Below are 20,152 nucleotides of genomic sequence, written 5' to 3'. Positions count from 1 at the left end.
ACATTTATAACAAGTTTCCTAACACGCACATTTTGCATGTGTTAACAGCAATACGCAATACAGGTAAAGATAGTTTGAAGTTTATTTCGTAACCCAACTGCACAGGTCAAAAGAGTAGATTGTTTAAACGATCTGTAGTACAAACATGTATACTTACGTCCGTTACACCTGTCTGAATCGCAACATCTTGTTTGAACAGTGCTCGAACTCCTGCCGAATAGTTGGGCCTGGCCACTATGTGGTACACATAACTGTAACACAGAAAAATGTGGTCAAAATTGAAGAAGAAAGTTAATTCAGTTTTCAGCCTTCTCTGTTTAATAGGAAAATGAATCGGATCGTGTCAGAATAGTTAGTTTTTATGTTGTTGTTTTGTTAAGTAAGCGGATAAGGCGTCTCCATGATGCAATATTGCCACATGATTGGATATGATATATACGGTGTTCCGTTTGGACAATCGTGCCTTTTTATTGAATCCTAAACCGCGATGTACGATGGTTCGATGGTGATAATGCAATGGTGCGATGGCACGATGATGAAACAACGATGGTACGATGGTGAAAACGCGATGGTACGATGATGAAATCGCGATGATGCGATGGTACGATGGTGAAATGTCGATATAATATCGCGTTTTCATCATCGTACCATCGCGTTTTCACCATCGTTTCATCGCGTTTTCACCGTCGTGCCATCGCGTTTTCATCATCGTACCATCACATTATCACCATCGTACCATCACATTATCACCATCGTACCATCACATTATCACCATCGTACCATTGCGTTTTCACCATCGTACCATCGCGTTTACACCATCGTGTCGTCGCGTTTTCACCATCGTACCATCGCGTTATCACCATCTTACCATCATTTCACTATCTTATCGTACCATCGCCTTCCGGTGGTCATGCGCAGTGGTACAGTATATATTTCAGTAAAATGTAGGCTTGATATAATCTCATTTTCACATTGCACTATGTACCATCCTAACAAGAATAAGCTTAGTTTAAATAATACCATGTGACTATTACACTCAGCTTTTTATTTACTTTCATGCATATATAAAATACAAAGGACGTGGCCTTGAAGATTTTACACAGTTTTAATGAACTGAGCACTGAAGGTTTTGTAAAACATTTTGCAAAACAGCAGAATCTAAATGGTCAATTTCTTCTCACAAAAAACATTGAGATACATTCATTTATTATTGACAAAAATACAAGTGCACGATAGTACGATGGTGAAAACGCGATGATACGATGATGAAAACGCGATATTACATCGACATTTTACCATCGTGCCATCGCGTTTTCACTATCGCACCATCGTTGTTTCATCATCGTGCCATCACGCAATCGCGTTTTCGTCATCCTACCATCGTGCATCGCGGTTTAGTATTAAATAAAAGTTACGATTGTCCAAACGGAACACTGTATGTATAAAAGAAAATGTTACATGTCACAATAAGAGTAATTGGCACGTACATTATACAATAAAGCATGACCCATATTTTGTGATACATGGCTCTCTGGTTGTGTTTGGGATGCTCTGTGCTTCTGTGAAATCTACCCTTACCTGTTATTTTCTTTAATTCCACAAGGATTCATATCCTTTACTCAATAAGACAGTAGCATATCTTATTTTGAAACATCATTTTAATTTCAAATTCTCTGTCGATAAAATCATGAATTGTCAGTCAGAAATATCCTATTCAACAAATCACAACCAGCAACATGACACATTTCTTTGCATACTTAAAGCAATAACACGAATGCATCATAACTGTACACAACGTATTTGAGAGAAACATATGTTTGCATATAGGCATTTACGTACCTCTTTAACAGCGCATCCTCCGGAGACACCATGGCTATGTTTTTCATATAGCCATTTACTTACTTCTTTAGAAATGCATCTTCCGGAGACACCGTGGACGCATCCTTCGGAGCTATGTTTGCATATAGGCATTTACTTACTTCTCTAGCATACATCTTCCGGAGACAACGTGGCTATGTTTGCATATATAGGCATTAACTTACCGCTTTAGCAACGCATCCTCCAGAAAAACCATGGCTATGTTTGCATATAGGCATTTACTTACCTCTTTAGAAACGCATCCTCAAGAGACACCACGGCCATGTTTCCATATACTGTAAAATCATTTAATTTCGTGGGCATGAAATTTCGTTGTTTTGGTCAAAACGGCAATTTCGTAGTGATATGAATTCGTGGATTTCAACTTCTGAACATAGAATGAATGGGAATTTTACTTGTTCGTTGGGATTAAATTTCGTGGATTGAGTAATCCACGAAATCCACGAAAATTAGTCCCCCACGAATATTAATGATTTCACAGTATACATTTACTTACTTCTCTAGCTTCATCTTCCAGAGACCACGGCCATGTTTGCATATATGTATTTACTTACTTCTCTAGCAATGCATCTTCCGGAGACACCGTGGCCATGTTTCCATATATGCATTTACTTACTTCTCTAGCAATGCATCTTCCGGAGACACCACGGCCATGTTTCCATATATGTATTTACTTACTTTTCTAGCAATGCATCTTCCGGAGACACCGTGGTCATGTTTCCATATATACATTTACTTTCTTCTCTAGCAATGCATCTTCCGGAGACACCGTGGCCATGTTTCCATATATGCATTTACTTACTTCTCTAGCAAAGCATCTTCCGGAGACACCGTGGCCATGTTTCCATATATGCATTTACTTACTTCTCTAGCAATGCATCTTCCGGAGACACCGTGGCCATGTTTCCATATTACTTACTTCTCTAGCAATGCATCTTCCGGAGACACCGTGGCCATGTTTGAATATTACTTACTTCTCTAGCAATGCATCTTCCGGAGACACCGTGGCCATGTTTGCATATATGCATTTACTTACTTCTCTAGCAATGCATCTTCCTGAGACACCGTGGCTATGCTTGCATATATGCATTTACTTACTTCTCTAGCAATGCATCTTCCGGAGACACCGTGGCCATGTTTGCATATATGCATTTACTTACTTCTCTAGCAATGCATCTTCCGGAGACACCACGGCCATGTTTGCATATATGCATTTACTTACTTCTCTAGCAATGCATCTTCCGGAGACACCACGGCCATGTTTCCATATATGCATTTACTTACTACTCTAGCAATGCATCTTCCGGAGACACCACGGCCATGTTTCCATATATGCATTTACTTACTTCTCTAGCAACGCATCCTCAAGAGACACCACGGCCATGTTTGCATATATGCATTTACTTACTTCTCTAGCAATGCATCTTCCGGAGACACCACGGCCATGTTTCCATATATGCATTTACTTACTTCTCTAGCAATGCATCTTCCGGAGACACCGTGGCCATGTTTCCATATATGTATTTACTTACTTCTCTAGCAATGCATCTACCGTGGTTATGTTTGCATATATGCATTTACTTACTTCTCTAGCAATGCATCTTCCGGAGACACCGCGGCCATATTTCCATATATGTATTTACTTACTTCTCTAGCAATGCATCTTCCGGAGACACCACGGCCATATTTCCATATATATATTTACTTACTTCTCTAGCAATGCATCTTCCGGAGACACCACGGCCATGTTTCCATATATGCATTTACTTACTTCTCTAGCAATGCATCTTCCGGAGACACCACGGCCATGTTTCCATATATGCATTTACTTACTTCTCTAGCAATGCATCTTCCGGAGACACCACGGCCATGTTTCCATATATGCATTTACTTACTTCACTAGCAAGGCATCTTCCGGAGACACCACGGCCATGTTTCCATATATGCATTTACTTACTTCTCTAGCAAGGCATCTTCCAGAGACACCGTGGCTATGTTTCCATACATGCATTTACTTACTTCTCTAGCAATGCATCTTCCGGAGACACCACGGCCATGTTTCCATATATGCATTTACTTACTTCTCTAGCAATGCATCTTCCGGAGACACCGTGGTTATGTTTGCATATATATGCATTTACTTACTTCTCTAGCAATGCATCTTCCGGAGACACCGTGGTTATGTTTGCATATATGCATTTACTTACTTCTCTAGCAATGCATCTTCCGGAGACACCGTGGCCATGTTTCCATATAATTATGTTTTTACTTACTTCTCTAGCAATGCATCTTCCGGAGACACCGTGGCCATGTTCCCATATATGTATTTACTTACTTCTCTAGCAACGCATCCTCAAGAGACACCACGGCCATGTTTCCATATATGTATTTACTTACTTCTCTAGCAACGCATCCTCAAGAGACACCACGGCCATGTTTCCATATATGTATTTACTTACTTCTCTAGCAATGCAACTTCCGGGGACACCACGGCCATGTTTCCATATATGTATTTACTAACTTCTCTAGCAATGCATCTTCCGAAGACACCGTGGTTATGTTTGCATATATGCATTTACTTACTTCTCTAGCAATGCATCTTCCGGAGACACCGTGGTTATGTTTCCATATATGCATTTACTTACTTCTCTAGCAATGCATCTTCCGGAGACACCACGGCCATGTTTCCATATATGCATTTACTTACTTCTCTAGCAATGCATCTTCCGGAGACACCGTGGCCATGTTTCCATATATGCATTTACTAACTTCTCTAGCAATGCATCTTCCGGAGACAGTGGTTATGTTTACATATATGCATTTACTTACTTCTCTACCAATGCATCTTCCGGAGACACCACGGCCATTTTTCCATATATGCATTTACTTACTTCTCTAGCAATGCATCTTCCGGAGACACCACGGCCATGTTTCCATATATGCATTTACTTACTTCTCTAGTAATGCATCTTCCGGAGACACCACGGCCATGTTTCCATATATGCATTTACTTACTTCTCTAGCAATGCATCTTCCGGAGACACCGTGGCCATGTTTCCATATATGTATTTACTTACTTCTCTAGCAATGCATCTTCCAGAGACACCGTGGCTATGTTTCCATATATGCATTTGCTTACTTCTCTACCAATGCATCTTCCGGAGACACCACGGCCATGTTTCCATATATGCATTTACTTACTTCTCTAGCAATGCATCTTCCGGAGACACCGTGGTTATGTTTGCATATATATGCATTTACTTACTTCTCTAGCAATGCATCTTCCGGAGACACCGTGGTTATGTTTGCATATATGCATTTACTTACTTCTTTAGCAATGCATCTTCCAGAGACACCGTGGCTATGTTTGCATATATAGGCATTTACTTACCTCTTTAGCAACGCATCCTCCAGCAACACAATGGCTATGTTTGCATATATATATACATACCTATATAAATTCTGTAAAAAATATCGGCTTGTATTTCACGGTAAAATATGAACAGGCAGAACGAAAATCCGTATTGTACCTTTTGAATTCCGTATTGTATGCTACCGAACTATTTTCATTAATATGCATGTTCTATAAATAGCGCACATAAAAACTTCACTTAGTTCCATTTTAATATCGATAAACATTGAAGATTTCGTTCAATAACAAAACAACAAACAAAAAGGTAGAGATAATATATATAATAAAAGGCTCATTATAACAGTAGATAGATCTGGGATTTTGTATTTGGCTCTCGTGGATTTTGCAAGGTCGGAACACACTCGGCGCTTGCACGCCTCGTGAGATCTCATCTGGCAAAAATCCACTCGAGCCGAATACAGCATCCCAGATCGAGCTACTGTTATAATAACCCTATTTTACTTACCTCTTTAGCAATGCATCTGGTTATGTCTGCATATAGGCATTTACTTGCCTCTTTAGCAACGCATCCTCCGGAGATACCGAGGCAACGGCAGTTTGTATATAGGCATTTACTTACCTCTTTAGCAACGTATTCTGTGGAGTCAGCATGGCTATGCTTGCATTCAGACATTTACTTATTTACTTACCTCTTTAGCAACGTATTCTACTGAGACAACATGGCTATGCTTGCATTCAGACGTTTACTTACCTCTTTAGCAACGTCTTCTGTTGAGACAGCATGGCAATGTTTGCATTCAGACATTTACTTACCTCTTTAGCAACATATTCTGTGGAGACAGCATGGCTATGCTTGCATTCAGACATTTACATATTTACTTACCTCTTTAGCAACGTATTCTACTGAGACAACATGGCTATGCTTGCATTCAGACGTTTACTTACCTCTTTAGCAACGTCTTCTGTTGAGACAGCATGGCAATGTTTGCATTCAGACATTTACATATTTACTTACCTCTTTAGCAACGTATTCTACTGAGACAACATGGCTATGCTTGCATTCAGACGTTTACTTACCTTTTAGCAACGTCTTCTGTTGAGACAGCATGGCAATGTTTGCATTCAGACATTTACTTACCTCTTTAGCAACATATTCTGTGGAGACAGCATGGCTATGTTTGCATACAGACATTTATTTGCCTCTTTAGCAACGTATTCGGTGGAGACAGCATGGCTATGTTTGCATTCAGACATTTACTTACCTCTTTAGCATTGTATTCTGTGGAGACAACATGGCTATGTTTGCATTCAGACATTTACTTACCTCTTTAGCAACGTAATCTGTGGAGACAGCATGGCAATGTTTGCATTCAGACATTTACTTACCACTTTAGCAACGTATTCTGTGGAGACAGCATGGCAATGTTTGCATTCAGACTTTTTCTTACCTCCCTAGCAACGTATTATGTGGAGACAGCATGGAAATGTTTGCATTCAGACATTTACTTACCTCCCTAGCAACGTATTCTATTGAGACAACATGACTATGCTTGCATTCAGACATTTACTTACCTCTTTAGCAACGTATTCTGTGGAGACAGCATGGCTATGTTTGCATTCAGACATTTACTTGCCTCTTTAGCAACGTATTCTGTGGAGACAGCATGGCTATGTTTGCATTCAGACCTTTACTTACCTCCCTAGCAACGTATTATGTGGAGACAGCATGGCAATGCTTGCATTCAGACATTTACTTACCTCTTTAGCAACGTATTCTGTGGAGACAGCATGGCTATGTTTGCATTCAGACATTTACTTGCCTCTTTAGCAACGTATTCTGTGGAGACAGCATGGCTATGTTTGCATTCAGACATTTACGTGCCTCTTTAGCAACGTATTCTGTAGAGACAGCATTGCTAACTATGTCTGCATTCAGACATTTACTTGCCTCCCTAGCAACGTATTCTGTGGAGACAACATGGCGATGTTTGCATTCAGACATTTACTTACCTCTTTAGCAACGTATTCTGTGGAGACAGCATGGCAATGTTTGCATTCAGACATTTACTTACCACTTTAGCAAAGTATTCTGTGGAGACAGCATGGCTATGTTTGCGTTCAGACTTTTTCTTACCTCTCTAGCAACGTATTCTGTGGAGACAGCATGGCTATGTTTGCATTCAGACATTTACTTACCTCTCTGGCAACGTATTCTGTGGAGACAGCATGGCAATGTTTGCATTCAGACTTTTACTTACCGCTTTAGCAACGTATTCTGTGGAGACAACATGGCTATGTTTGCATTCAGACATTTACTTGCCTCCCTAGCAACGCATTCTGTGGAGACAACATGGCAATGTTTGCATTCAGACATTTCCTTACCTCCCTAGCAACGTATTCTATTGAGACAACATGGCTATGCTTGCATTCAGACATTTACTTACCTCTTAAGCAACGTATTCTATTGAGACAACATGGCAATGTTTACATTCAGACATTTACTTACCTCTCTGGCAACGTATTCTATTGAGACAACATGGCTATGCTTGCATTCAGACATTTACTTACCTCCCTAGCAACGTATCTGCGGAGAAAGCATGGCAATGTTTGCATTCAGACATTTACTTACCTCCCTAGCAACGTATTCTATTGAGACAACATGACTATGCTTGCATTCAGACATTTTCTTACCTCTTTAGCAACGTATTCTGTGGAGACAGCATGGCTATGTTTGCATTCAGACCTTTACTTGCCCCTTTAGCAACGTATTCTGTTGAGACAGCATGGCTATGTTTGCATTCAGACATTTATTTACCACCCTAGCAACGTATTATGTGGAGACAGCATGGCAATGTTTGCATTCAGACATTTACTTACCTCTTTAGCAACGTATTCTGTGGAGACAGCATGGCTATGTTTGTATTCAGACATTTACTTGCCTCTTTAGCAACGTATTCTGTGGAGACAGCATGGCTATGTTTGCATTCAGACATTTACTTGCCTCTTTAGCAACGTATTCTGTAGGCAGCATGGCTAACTTTGTCTGCATTCAGACATTTTCTTGCCTCCCTAGCAACGTATTCTGTGGAGACAACATGGCAATGTTGGCATTCAGACATTTACTTACCTCTTAAGCAACGTATTCTGTGGAGACAGCATGACAATGTTTGCATTCAAACATTTACTTGCCTCTTTAGCAACGTATTCTGTGGAGACAGCATGGCTATGTTTGCATTTAGACATTTACTTGCCTCTTTAGCAACGTATTCTGTAGAGACAGCATGGCTATGTCTGCATTCAGACATTTACTTGCCTCCCTAGCAACGTATTCTGTGGAGACAGCATGGCAATGTTTGCATTCAGACATTTACTTGCCTCTTTAGCAACGTATTCTGTAGAGACAGCATGGCTATGTCTGCATTCAGACATTTACTTGCCTCCCTAGCAACGTATTCTGTGGAGACAACATGGCAATGTTTGCATTCAGACATTTACTTACCTTTTTAGCAGCGTATTCTGTGGAGACAGCATGGCAATGTTTGCATTAAGACATTTACTTACCTCTTTAGCAAGGTATTCTGTGGAGAAAGCATGGCTATGTTTGCATTCAGACTTTTTCTTACCTCTTTAGCAACGTATTCTATTTAGACAACATGGCAATGTTTTCATTCAGACATTTACTTACCTCCCTAGCAACGTATTCTGCGGAGACAGCATGGGAATGTTTGCATTCAGACATTTACATACCTCCCTAGCAACGTATTCTGCGGAGACAGCATGGTAATGTTTGCATTCAGACATTTACTTACCTCCCTAGCAACGTATTCTATTGAGACAACATGGCTATGCTTGCATTCAGACATTTACTTACCTCTTTAGCTACGTATTCTGTGGAGACAGCATGGCTATGTTTGCATTCAGACATATAATTGCCTCTTTAGCAACGTATTCTGTGGAGACAGCTTGGCTATATTTGCATTCAGACATTTCCTTACCTCTTTAGCAACGTTATCTGTGGAGACAGCATGGCAATGTTTGCATTCAGACATTTACTTACCTCTTTAGCAACGTATTCTGTGGAGACAGCATGGCTATGTTTGCATTCAGACTTTTTTTTACCTCTCTAGCAACGTATTCTGTGGAGACAGCATGGCTATGTTTGCATTCAGACATTATCTTGCCTCTCTAGCAACGTATTCTGTGGAGACAGCTTGGCTATGTTTGCATTCAGACATTTACTTACCTCTCTAGCAACGTATTCTGTGGAGACAACATGGCAATGTTTGCATTCAGACATTTACTTGCCTCTTTAGCAACGTATTCTGTGGAGACAGCATGGCAATGTTTGCATTCAGACATTTACTTGCCTCTTTAGCAACGTATTCTGTGGAGACAGCATGGCTATGTTTGCATTCAGACATTTACTTAGCTCCCTAGCAACGTATTCTGTGGAGACAGCATGGCTATGTTTGCATTCAGACTTTTTCTTACCTCTCTAGCAACGTATTCTGTGGAGACAGCATGGCAATGTTTGCATTCAGACATTTACTTACCTCTCTGGCAACGTATTCTGTGGAGGCAACATGGCAATGTTTGCATTCAGACTTTTACTTACCTCTTTAGCAACGTATTCTGTGAAGACACCATGGCTATGTTTGCATTCAGACATTTACTTGCCTCCCTAGCAACGTATTCTGTGGAGACAACATGGCAATGTTTCCATTCAGACATTTCCTTACCTACCTAGCAACGTATTCTATTGAGACACCATGGCTATGCTTGCATTCAGACATTTACTAACCTCTTTAGCAACGTATTCTATTGAGACAACATGGCTATGTTTGCATTCAGACATTTACTTACCTCCCTAGCAACGTATTCTATTGAGACAACATGGCTATCCTTGCATTCAGACATTTACTTACCTCTTTAGCAACGTATTCTGCGGCGACAGTATGGCAATGTTTGCATTCAGACATTTACTTACCTCCCTAGCAACGTATTCTATTGAGACAACATGGCTATGCTTGCATTCAGACATTTACTTACCTCTTTAGCAACGTATTCTGTGGACACAGCATGGCAATGTTTGCATTCAGACATTTACTTACCTCCCTAGCAACGTATTCTGTGGAGACAGCATGGCTATGTTTGCATTCAGACATTTACTTGCCTCTTTAGCAACGTATTCTGTAGGCAGCATGGCTAACTTTGTCTGCATTCAGACATTTACTTGCCTCCCTAGCAACGTATTCTGTGGAGACAACATGGCAATGTTTGCATTCAGACATTTACTTACCTCTTAAGCAACGTATTCTGTGGAGACAGCATGACAATGTTTGCATTCAAACATTTACTTGCCTCTTTAGCAACGTATTCTGTGGAGACAGCATGGCTATGATTGCATTTAGACATTTACTTGCCTCTTTAGCAACGTATTCTGTAGAGACAGCATGGCTATGTCTGCATTCAGACATTTACTTGCCTCCCTAGCAACGTATTCTGTGGAGACAGCATGGCAATGTTTGCATTCAGACATTTACTTGCCTCTTTAGCAACGTATTCTGTAGACACAGCATGGCTATGTCTGCATTCAGACATTTACTTGCCTCCCTAGCAACGTATTCTGTGGAGACAGCATGGCAATGTCTGCATTCAGACATTTACTTACCTCTTTAGCAACGTATTCTGTGGATACAGCATTGCTATGTTTGCATTCAGACTTTTACTTACCTCTCTAGCAACGTATTCTGTGGATACAGCATTGCTATGTTTGCATTCAGACTTTTACTTACCTCTCTGGCAACGTATTCTGTGGATACAGCATGGCAATGTTTGCATTCAGACTTTTACTTACCTCTCTGGCAACGTATTCTGTGGAGACAGCATGGCTATGTTTGCATTCAGACATTTACTTACCTCTCTGGCAACGTATTCTGTGGAGACAGCATGGCTATGTTTGCATTCAGACTTTTACTTACCTCTCTGGGAACGTATTCTGTGGAGACAGCATGGCTATGTTTGCATTCAGACTTTTACTTACCTCTCTGGCAACGTATTCTGTGGAGACAGCGTGGCTATGTTTGCATTCAGACATTTACTTACCTCTCTGGCAACGTATTCTGTGGAGACAGCGTGGCTATGTTTTAGGGCTGTCATTGATTGGGTCGTTGGCATATCGACGATACCGATATATCGGAAGACAAATATCGACGATACATCGATATATCGATTATTATGTTAGATTTACAACCTATTTGTTCGTGGGCATGCTATATACCTTCTTGTTAATGTTATGTTTAGTTTTATTGCCTACTTTTTATATTACTGTTTGATTGTGTTGTATCTGTATCTATGAAATAAATAAGATAAATGAAAATTAATGAAATCTTTTATAGCTCTTCATTGTGCCTTCACTCCTCTTTTGCATTTGTCCTACATGTACCTACTTTACAACCTAGTAAACTATAATACCAGGTCCAGGCACTGGAGTTGGGCTTCAAACAGCTAAAATTCTGCATTTCTCTTCCACAGATATCTATTTATTTATTAAATTATTTTATTTATTTATTTACAATGTTTTTATTTATTTTTAGCCTGTTTCATACCCTGTCTAATTTTCACCTTGCACTTACATTCGGTACTTTTTATTTTATTTTTTAACTTCTGCCCAAGTTTTCGATGAGCCACAAATTTGTAGTGTTTTACTGTTTGTTTGTTGTACAGAAAGGCATGTTTAAGCAACATCCTGTGTTTCTACGAACCCAAACAAAGCTTTTCTTTCCGTCTTTTGACTCTTTTCCACTATTTAAGCCGGCGACGGCTTCCTCATCGGCCATCTTTGATTGTTATTGTTACGGGCACTAGCTAAATTCTGTACCTTTTACTGAGTGATCAGTATACGCGAACAAGTAAAAAGCCGAGATTGACGTAGAAACAGTATATATACACTATGTTTTTACATGCACACATAACGAAGCGACCTCTCAAGACAGGACAACGTAACTTTTTGCAAATAGATTCTGAAGTTGAGCCCTTTTTACTTCTACCCATATAGGTAGTGCCGGCTAGTGGGAAAAGGCTGCTACAGTATAAGTTTAGACATGACCTTTTTTGACAACTTCCGTTTCTTACGGCACATTTTTGCAGGCAGAAAAAGTTGTTTTATAGGGGCTGAGTGTTTATCTAGACAGTTGTTTTTTCTCTCTGTAAAATATCGATTTTTGAAAATGGGAATCGATAATCGATCGACCAAAAAATATCGTTGATACATCGATATTGTTTCTATCGATGACAGCCCTACTATGTTTGCATTCAGACTTTTACTTACCTCTCTGGGAACGTATTCTGTGGAGACAGCGTGGCTATGTTTGCATTCAGACTTTTACTTACCTCTCTGGGAACGTATTCTGTGGAGACAGCGTGGCTATGTTTGCATTCAGACATTTACTTACCTCTCTGGCAACGTATTCTATTGAGACAGCATGGCTATGTTTGCATTCAGACATTTACTTACCTCTCTGGTATTCTGTGGAGACAGCTTGGCTATGTTTGCATTCAGACTTTTACTTACCTCTCTGGGAACGTATTCTGTGGAGACAGCGTGGCTATGTTTGCATTCAGACATTTACTTACCTCTCTGGCAACGTATTCTGTGGAGACAGCGTGGCTATGTTTGCATTCAGACATTTACTTACCTCTCTGGCAACGTATTCTATTGAGACAGCATGGCTATGTTTGCATTCAGACATTTACTTACCTCTCTGGTATTCTGTGGAGACAGCTTGGCTATGTTTGCATTCAGACATTTACTTACCTCCCTAGCAACGTATTCTGTGGAGACAACATGGCTATGTTTGCATTCAGACATTTACTTACCTCTTTAGCAACGTACTCTGTGGAGACAGCATGGCTATGTTTGCATTCAGACATTTACTTACCTCTTTGGCAACGTATTCTATTGAGACAACGTGACTATGTTTGCATTCAGACATTTACTTACCTCTTTGGCAACGTATCCTATGGAGACAACGTGACTATGTTTGCATTCAGACATTTACTTACCTCTTTGGCAACGCATCCTCCGGAGATACCATGGCTACGGTCAAAGTCGAAAATTTCCATTGTGTAACATGTCTGTAAAATGAAATATTATTTAATTAACGTTACTTTAAAAGGCAAATGATGTCCTTTGTTCTGAGCCTAGCAAAAAGGATAATTGTGCTATTATGAAAGGTAAGTAAAATATAAGACAATATCTAAGTTTGTAAACAATATCTAAGTTCAAATAGTAACGTAGGTTGAGGTTGTAAATTATGATGTACTGCCAACAATCGTGCGGTCTTTCCTCTGTATACTGCTACCATTATTCCATCTAGAGCTGTATCACCGGTCCATAGTTTGTGATATTAACCAGTCTATACTTCTAACAGAAATTGCTGCCTCAAAATTGTAAGAAAAATATGGAAATATGAAAATTTCTTTCTATGTGATGTCATAAAAACTTACTGAATAGCTTCCTTTTGATTTCGGACAATAGTTTTGACTATTGACCGGCAAGCCATATAAAAACCATAAAATAGATTACAGGAAGAAAACTCTAACCTGGTTAAAATCACAGGTGACGACTTTGTTGCACTGCGAAATATCTTGTACAGTGTCTGGACATGAAAAGCACTCGAGAGCTGAAAATCGAGTAAAGGACCAATAATACAAATGTGATTAATCATTAAGACAAATATAAACAATTAAAATACAGCTAAACGAATAAAGTCAAACGTAAATGGTTGAAATTCAAGCAGGGAGCATTTTCACTTTTTCAGAGTAATATATCACTCGGGGAACCCCAATTATTATTATTATCATTATCATCATATATTTATTGTTATCATAGCAGATTAAAACATAGCACTGTTTTCATGCATATATACAAGTTCAAAGTGCCGTACAGAACAAAAAAAATAAAAAACAACAATAACAACAACAGTACCTGCTAGTTAATCAAACCCTAGGTGAAAATGAAAATTAAGATATATACAACAAAGACAGATAAAAACACAAATGATTAATAAACATAAGATAAAATATCGTTTTACAATAATTGGTTAGTTTGCGAAACGCTGAAAAAAAATGAACAGACTTTTAAAAGCCGGCAACATATTATCATTTATTATTTTTACGGGCAGTTCCCTAGCCTTGACTCTGATTGCTATGCATACCGGTTCTAGTCTTAAGCACAACTGATAACGGTGTATTGCAACCTTAGGTTAACTTCTTTCATGTCTTTGATATGGGATGGGGAATGATCATGCGTTGATCTGAAATGTTTACCCTGCCCAGTACTTCTTGCATAACCAATGGTTCTCCTTCAGTACCGATATGATTTGGCTGTAGTGGGACACCCTAGTGATCATGCGAGTTTCTATGTTCTGGGAAAGTTGCCATGTGGTTGTAGGAATACCGCTAAACTAGGCGTTACAGTAATCTAACCGTGAGGTGACCAAAGCATCTGATAAGGTTCAGTGTGGCAACACAGACACTGTCAGATACTGTCTGTTGTGATCTGTGCATATTCAGTTGGGCTTGTTGTTCCGTATTCATGTTCGATTCTAGAACTGCATCAAGATTCCCCTTACAGTTTTTTTTTATTACAGAGTCACCGGCCTTCACTGATACACCAGTAATGAGCCTGAAGTTATGCTTTGATATGAACAGCTTTGATGTGAACATCATCCTTTCTGTTTTGTCCTCAGCATTGATCATGTTGGACGATATTAGCGATACAATTTGCAATGTGGCGCAATGCCTTACTCCTGATATAACACTATAACTACACCGTTGTAATAATATGCAATATCACATTGATTTCATTGCGCATCAGCAATACTGTTAGGGTTAGGGTTAGGGTTAGTATATAGGTGTCAGATGTAAACCACCTATACACGGGGCTCTTATCCCAAAGTGAGTAGTTTTAGACAGAGGATTATGCAAGATACAGAAGACGCTCCAATTCCAGAAGCTTTCCTGGCTCATCTACTAGCCAGATGTAAAACACCCATACTCGGGACTCTTATTTTAATGTTAGTAATTTAAGATTGGGTAGCGGGGGCTCCACACTCCTGGGTTCGAAAACAGATAATGTTTTCACTGACGCTATGCCAATTTGATAACATAATTACAAATCATTTATCACCTGACATTCTAAAACGATAACCATTGACAAGAAACCGATGCAGTAGCAATGGTAATCATACACTTTCGGTAACTATTGATCCCCTATCAATGTGATAGCCAACGATCATACACTACAGATATATAAGTCTTAAATGACAATCACTGATGTCATATTGGATTGATATGTAAAGAACGATAGTAACTGGTAAAGCAAATTAAAAAGTATCTTACGTACGGCATTTTCCACAGTATCTTGGGCACGCTGTTTCACCAATACTTGAATCACAAAGATCCGGTTTATTATGTTCCATTAATTTGCACGCTGCTGTATCAACATCAAAACATGGACTGTTTCCATTCGTAGTGTACAAGACAAACGCTAAAACAAATACTGAAATAAAGAAATACAACAAATCTATATAGAATCTCCTAAATAGTCAATAGCTATAAGAGGTCCTGAAGACAATACATGACCAACTACAGACAGCTTATGTATATGTAGACTACGTCTGTACAAAAGTCTAAAATGCAATAATTACGTATCTGACGTCACCCATAAAACATTGAATCCATGTATATGTAAATCAAATAAAGCAGAGACGAGGCGTTATGTTTATTGTGGGCAATATAAATGTTCACATGCAAGAACACAAGAAAACTTAATTTGATCCTTATAATTCCAACATCATCCTATTTCAGCTACTATTTTTAATGATTTTACGCTCAGCTAGTACCAGCAATTTCAAAATATTTCATTAAATTTTTATTCTAAACCATAATCGTATCTAACAAAGATAATGAGTTATCGCATTTTTTCGAACTTTTCTGCTGTCTGACTCGGTCATTATGCAATAGTAAAATGCGCGTAGGAATTAAAATGGTAACAGGGGTCCATTAAAGTATGGACGTCTCGGCTAAACCAATTAAAAAGCTCAAATAGAAGCCGGAACTGTATGACAATATTTCTAAAGAGCTCACCTTTAGCAAATTCCATTTTTTCCCTTCCCTTCCTGTCTGTTTTTACATGTCATATATAATAGTGTCCTAAAGATAAGCGATGTCACGTTTCAATAACTGAAAATAAGTTTACGAATACTATGAATATCTATCTACAGATTTTCCGTCTTTTTATTGTCCAAACCTATTGCAATTTCTGTGTGTGTTATTTTAGAAAGAACATGTAGATTTCTCGAAGTAACATGTCAGCATGCTGCAGCTGCAAGGGTAGAGTTTAGATGATTTTTGGAATGGTTGGTGTTGAAGGGCCTCACGGTGAGTATGACTCTTTAGGTTCAATTAGTTTTTCAAAAAAACATATAGATCCGAGAAGCCCGATTTTGGTATTGAACCCGGAAAATATACCAAATTGATAGACAAAAGGCTAGATTACAAGGTCATGCCAACTAAGACAAATACAGTGAATAATTGATAGCGGTAGTTCCGCTGTCAGGTGTTTATCAGCGAAAAATTTCTCACGTACAGAATATATAATGCGTCAGTTTTGAAACAAACATTTTATTGTTTAATAAGCACAACAGATTAAAGAACTATTCCAAGCTACCGAAGATGAGAACTAAGGCTTTGCTATTGTTGACTGTGCTGCTAGTTTCTATGGTCATCGCAGCAAGTAAGATGACATTTTATTTCTTTTCACAACATTTATTTATATATAGAAGTTCATTAATGTTTGACATGTTAATGGTTCACTTGGATCCATGTTTCAGTTTCGTAGCTTTCATGTTAGCGAAGTTATTGGAACTATACAATGGTAGTGTCTACGTTTTGACAGTTTATTAGTGCACTTTCTAGCCGGCTGTTTTCACTCATATCAGTGAGAATTTTCAGGGCACTGTAAATTACTGAGGGGCTCTTGAATATTTCCCACCTGGTTCTTGTTTTCAAAATCTGCACTTCTTGTCGGGAATATTCCGTGTCCTGCAGGTTATGTTAAAGTGACTTATTGATTTTGAATTTTGGAAAGTTCACGGTAACAGATTGTTGAGTGTGCCAATCTTGAAATACTAATAATGGGTGTCAGTAACCTTCAGTATATGAGGGGGAAAAAGAATGAATTCAAAGAAAACGGTTATTTCAACTTTAAAAATTAAAGGAAAACATTCATTTCCTTTCTTCCACGCTTTTTTTATTAAAACCATAATGAACTGGTTCGGTGTTTAAGAAATATGTGATCAAAATCCTGCTCACTCTAATTTCCGTAAATATTTTGCGCTCTGTTTCTGTTTGAACATGTATCTCTCATTGAAACAAGTATTGTTTTCAAAATCTGCACTATAATCTCATACATTGTTTTCAATATTCTAAATGTAGAAAAGTCATAACAATGGAACAGAAATGACATAATCAATTTTTAAAGGGCATTATTCCTAAATAGTTAATTTTAGAACGCTATAAAATCTAATGATCAAATATTTTCTTTTCCAGATGCGGAAAACGATTTTGACAAAATCAAATCATTCCTTTCTCGAAGACATTCTGGTAAGATATCAGAAAACCTTCATGAAACTGACAGAAATAAATGTTTTACAATGGTATTGCTTGTTATACAAAAATATATTAGCCAAAATGGCACTTTCTAAAAATAGGAGGAAATGTTAAATTTTATAGTTTTACTTTTGTTGGGTTTGATGTCGTTTTTTTTCTTCATTAGTATTCGAGTAGTAAAATGCATGGTGGTAAATTAACTACCAAAAAGAAACATGTATTTTTAACCATTATTATGTTAGTTCCTGTTATGCAAGATTTTTATATTTTCACGGACCTTTTATTACGGACATATCCAATCCTTTTTTTTTTAAATTTGTTTGTTAACCTAAATGTTGAACGTAATTTAGTGATAAAAATGCCAACTACTACTTACTTAACCGAACTGCATATGTCAAAATCTAATATATAGCAAGGCAGCCATAAAATGTCTTTATCTGTACAGAAAAAATAAATATTTTAGTAGGGTTTTCAGATACTTTTATGATTACAGGCAATACTTTTCAGTCAATTTGAATCTTGCAGTTTTCGCTGAATTTCGAGATCATTTCTGTACTTTCCGTTTGAACTCAGTTTTGACAGACCAAGATTTAAAAAATCAACGATATTGCTGTTTACCGGTTTTGTTTACAATTAAAATGATAGGATATCTTTTAAATATATTACAGGTAAACGCTGTACAATGTGTGTTTGTCCGTCCGGCTACCCGGTCTCTGTATCTTTGAAATATATTACAGGTAAACGCTGTACAATGTGTGTTTGTCCGTCCGGCTACCCGGTCTCTGTATCTTTGAAATATATTACAGGTAAACGCTGTACAATGTGTGTTTGTCCGTCCGGCTACCCGGTCTCTGGATGTTGCTGTCCGCACCATTCTTCAGGTCACTGCTCGGCATGTGTCTGTCCGTCCGGTTACGGGACTTGCTGCTGTTAATGCTGAATTCTACAAAGCTTCATAATAAAAAAAAGTTTAAATGAATGCCTTTCATCACCAGATTATTTCATTGTCTACAGTCCTTCTTGTTGAACCTTGTAATTTAAAGCAATTATTCAAACCACTAGGAGGCGCCTGTTTACCGTATTTTGAAAATGACTTTTGATGCATTGAAAATTCTTGCACAAATGACTCTCTTTAAAAATTGTTTTCAATATTTTGCTACAAGATGACCATTATGTACGACAAAAGTAAATAAGCAACCTCAGCTGAAGTATAAACAGTTCTCGTCGATCGGTTGTGGAATAACAAGCGGTATCACAATACCGTAAGCGGTGCGATACAATAATTCTTCACTGTACGAGATGTAACAGTGCACTTTCCGGGCTATTAAAATACATTGAATACATGCTAAATTGCAGGCGTCAGACCACCATAATTAGATCAGAATAGGGCAAAGTAATATCTTATTGAGTCTGCTAAGTAGTCAAAGAGCTAGCTTGTTGAACATTATGTGTTCGATATACCTCTAGTTTCAAAGTTTCACAGCAATATTTCCTTGAAATTTAAACACTGTAATGTGAAAAAAAGTTTAGTGCTAAACAAATCGGTGAAATACTACAGAAATCCGAACAGTGATCAATAAAGACACGACTTAAATGTTTATTTACACAAGAAAAGCAATACAACGCTAGTCCGCTTACACCGTTTAAACTGATGCGTACAAATGACAACTCTAGCATCGTCATATTTTGTTCTATACTAGAAAATGTCATAAAAACTGTGATTTATCCATTGACTAACATAATGAAAATTAGCTTGAGGTCCATTTTAAAACAGCGAAAAAAAATCAGCTCAGCAAAAATAAAAACAAACAAATTTAGATTTTATTGACTGATTTTTCTAAAACATTTAGGCATTTTAATCAGGTTTAATGTAGAAAAACATTTGATCCGAGGAGGCACAACTTAATGTACCTTAAATAAAAAGAAATAACTGTAGGGTTTTAGTAAACATATAGATTATTTCATATATAACAGAAATGTCAAGGGGTATAACGTGTTCCAACAACTCAAGTTGATATTTTTATTTTCATAACTACTGACATACAAAAACATCTTTCACACTGTCAAAACCATTCGTCTCTGAAATAGAAAAAAAACTTGGGTAAAACAACAAATAGATCTATAAGCAATATAAAAATAAATTCATTTTGGTTATTTGTCAGTTAATAGATGCACTGTCTCTGTATAGGGTTATAATATTTTCGTATTCAGTTCCTAGATAACATT

General features: G+C 38.1%; 1 protein-coding gene and 1 long non-coding RNA gene across 5 annotated transcripts in view; one reads left to right on the top strand and one right to left on the bottom strand.

The window, feature by feature from the left end:
- The window catches only part of LOC123530186 (uncharacterized), a 30,971-nt gene extending 14,217 nt beyond the window's left edge, over positions 1 to 16,754 (bottom strand). Inside the window, exons 1-5 of one of the 4 annotated variants that reach the window (XM_045310931.2) lie at positions 16,403 to 16,754; positions 15,660 to 15,815; positions 13,856 to 13,935; positions 13,316 to 13,387; positions 158 to 251 (exon numbers count right to left, since the gene is read on the bottom strand). In XM_045310931.2, coding sequence (XP_045166866.2) covers positions 158 to 251; positions 13,316 to 13,387; positions 13,856 to 13,935; positions 15,660 to 15,815; positions 16,403 to 16,418 — 418 coding nt within the window. In that variant the 5' untranslated portion in view covers positions 16,419 to 16,754. Of the gene's footprint in view, positions 1 to 157; positions 252 to 13,315; positions 13,388 to 13,855; positions 13,936 to 15,659; positions 15,816 to 16,158; positions 16,339 to 16,402 lie in introns of those variants that run through there. The other 3 variants (XM_045310929.2, XM_045310932.2, XM_045310930.2) reach the window with 3 other exon arrangements.
- Positions 16,755 to 16,929: 175 nt separating this feature from the next.
- On the top strand, positions 16,930 to 18,667 carry LOC123530187 (uncharacterized). The gene is made up of 3 exons (XR_006682278.2): positions 16,930 to 17,051; positions 17,867 to 17,920; positions 18,595 to 18,667. It is a non-coding gene; the product is annotated as an uncharacterized LOC123530187 (long non-coding RNA).
- The last annotated feature ends 1,485 nt before the right edge of the window (positions 18,668 to 20,152 follow it).

The sequence above is a fragment of the Mercenaria mercenaria genome, chromosome 13 (genome assembly GCF_021730395.1).
Source record: "Mercenaria mercenaria strain notata chromosome 13, MADL_Memer_1, whole genome shotgun sequence".
Lineage (NCBI taxonomy): Eukaryota > Metazoa > Mollusca > Bivalvia > Venerida > Veneridae > Mercenaria > Mercenaria mercenaria.
This window is presented reverse-complemented; position numbering and strand designations above follow the sequence as displayed.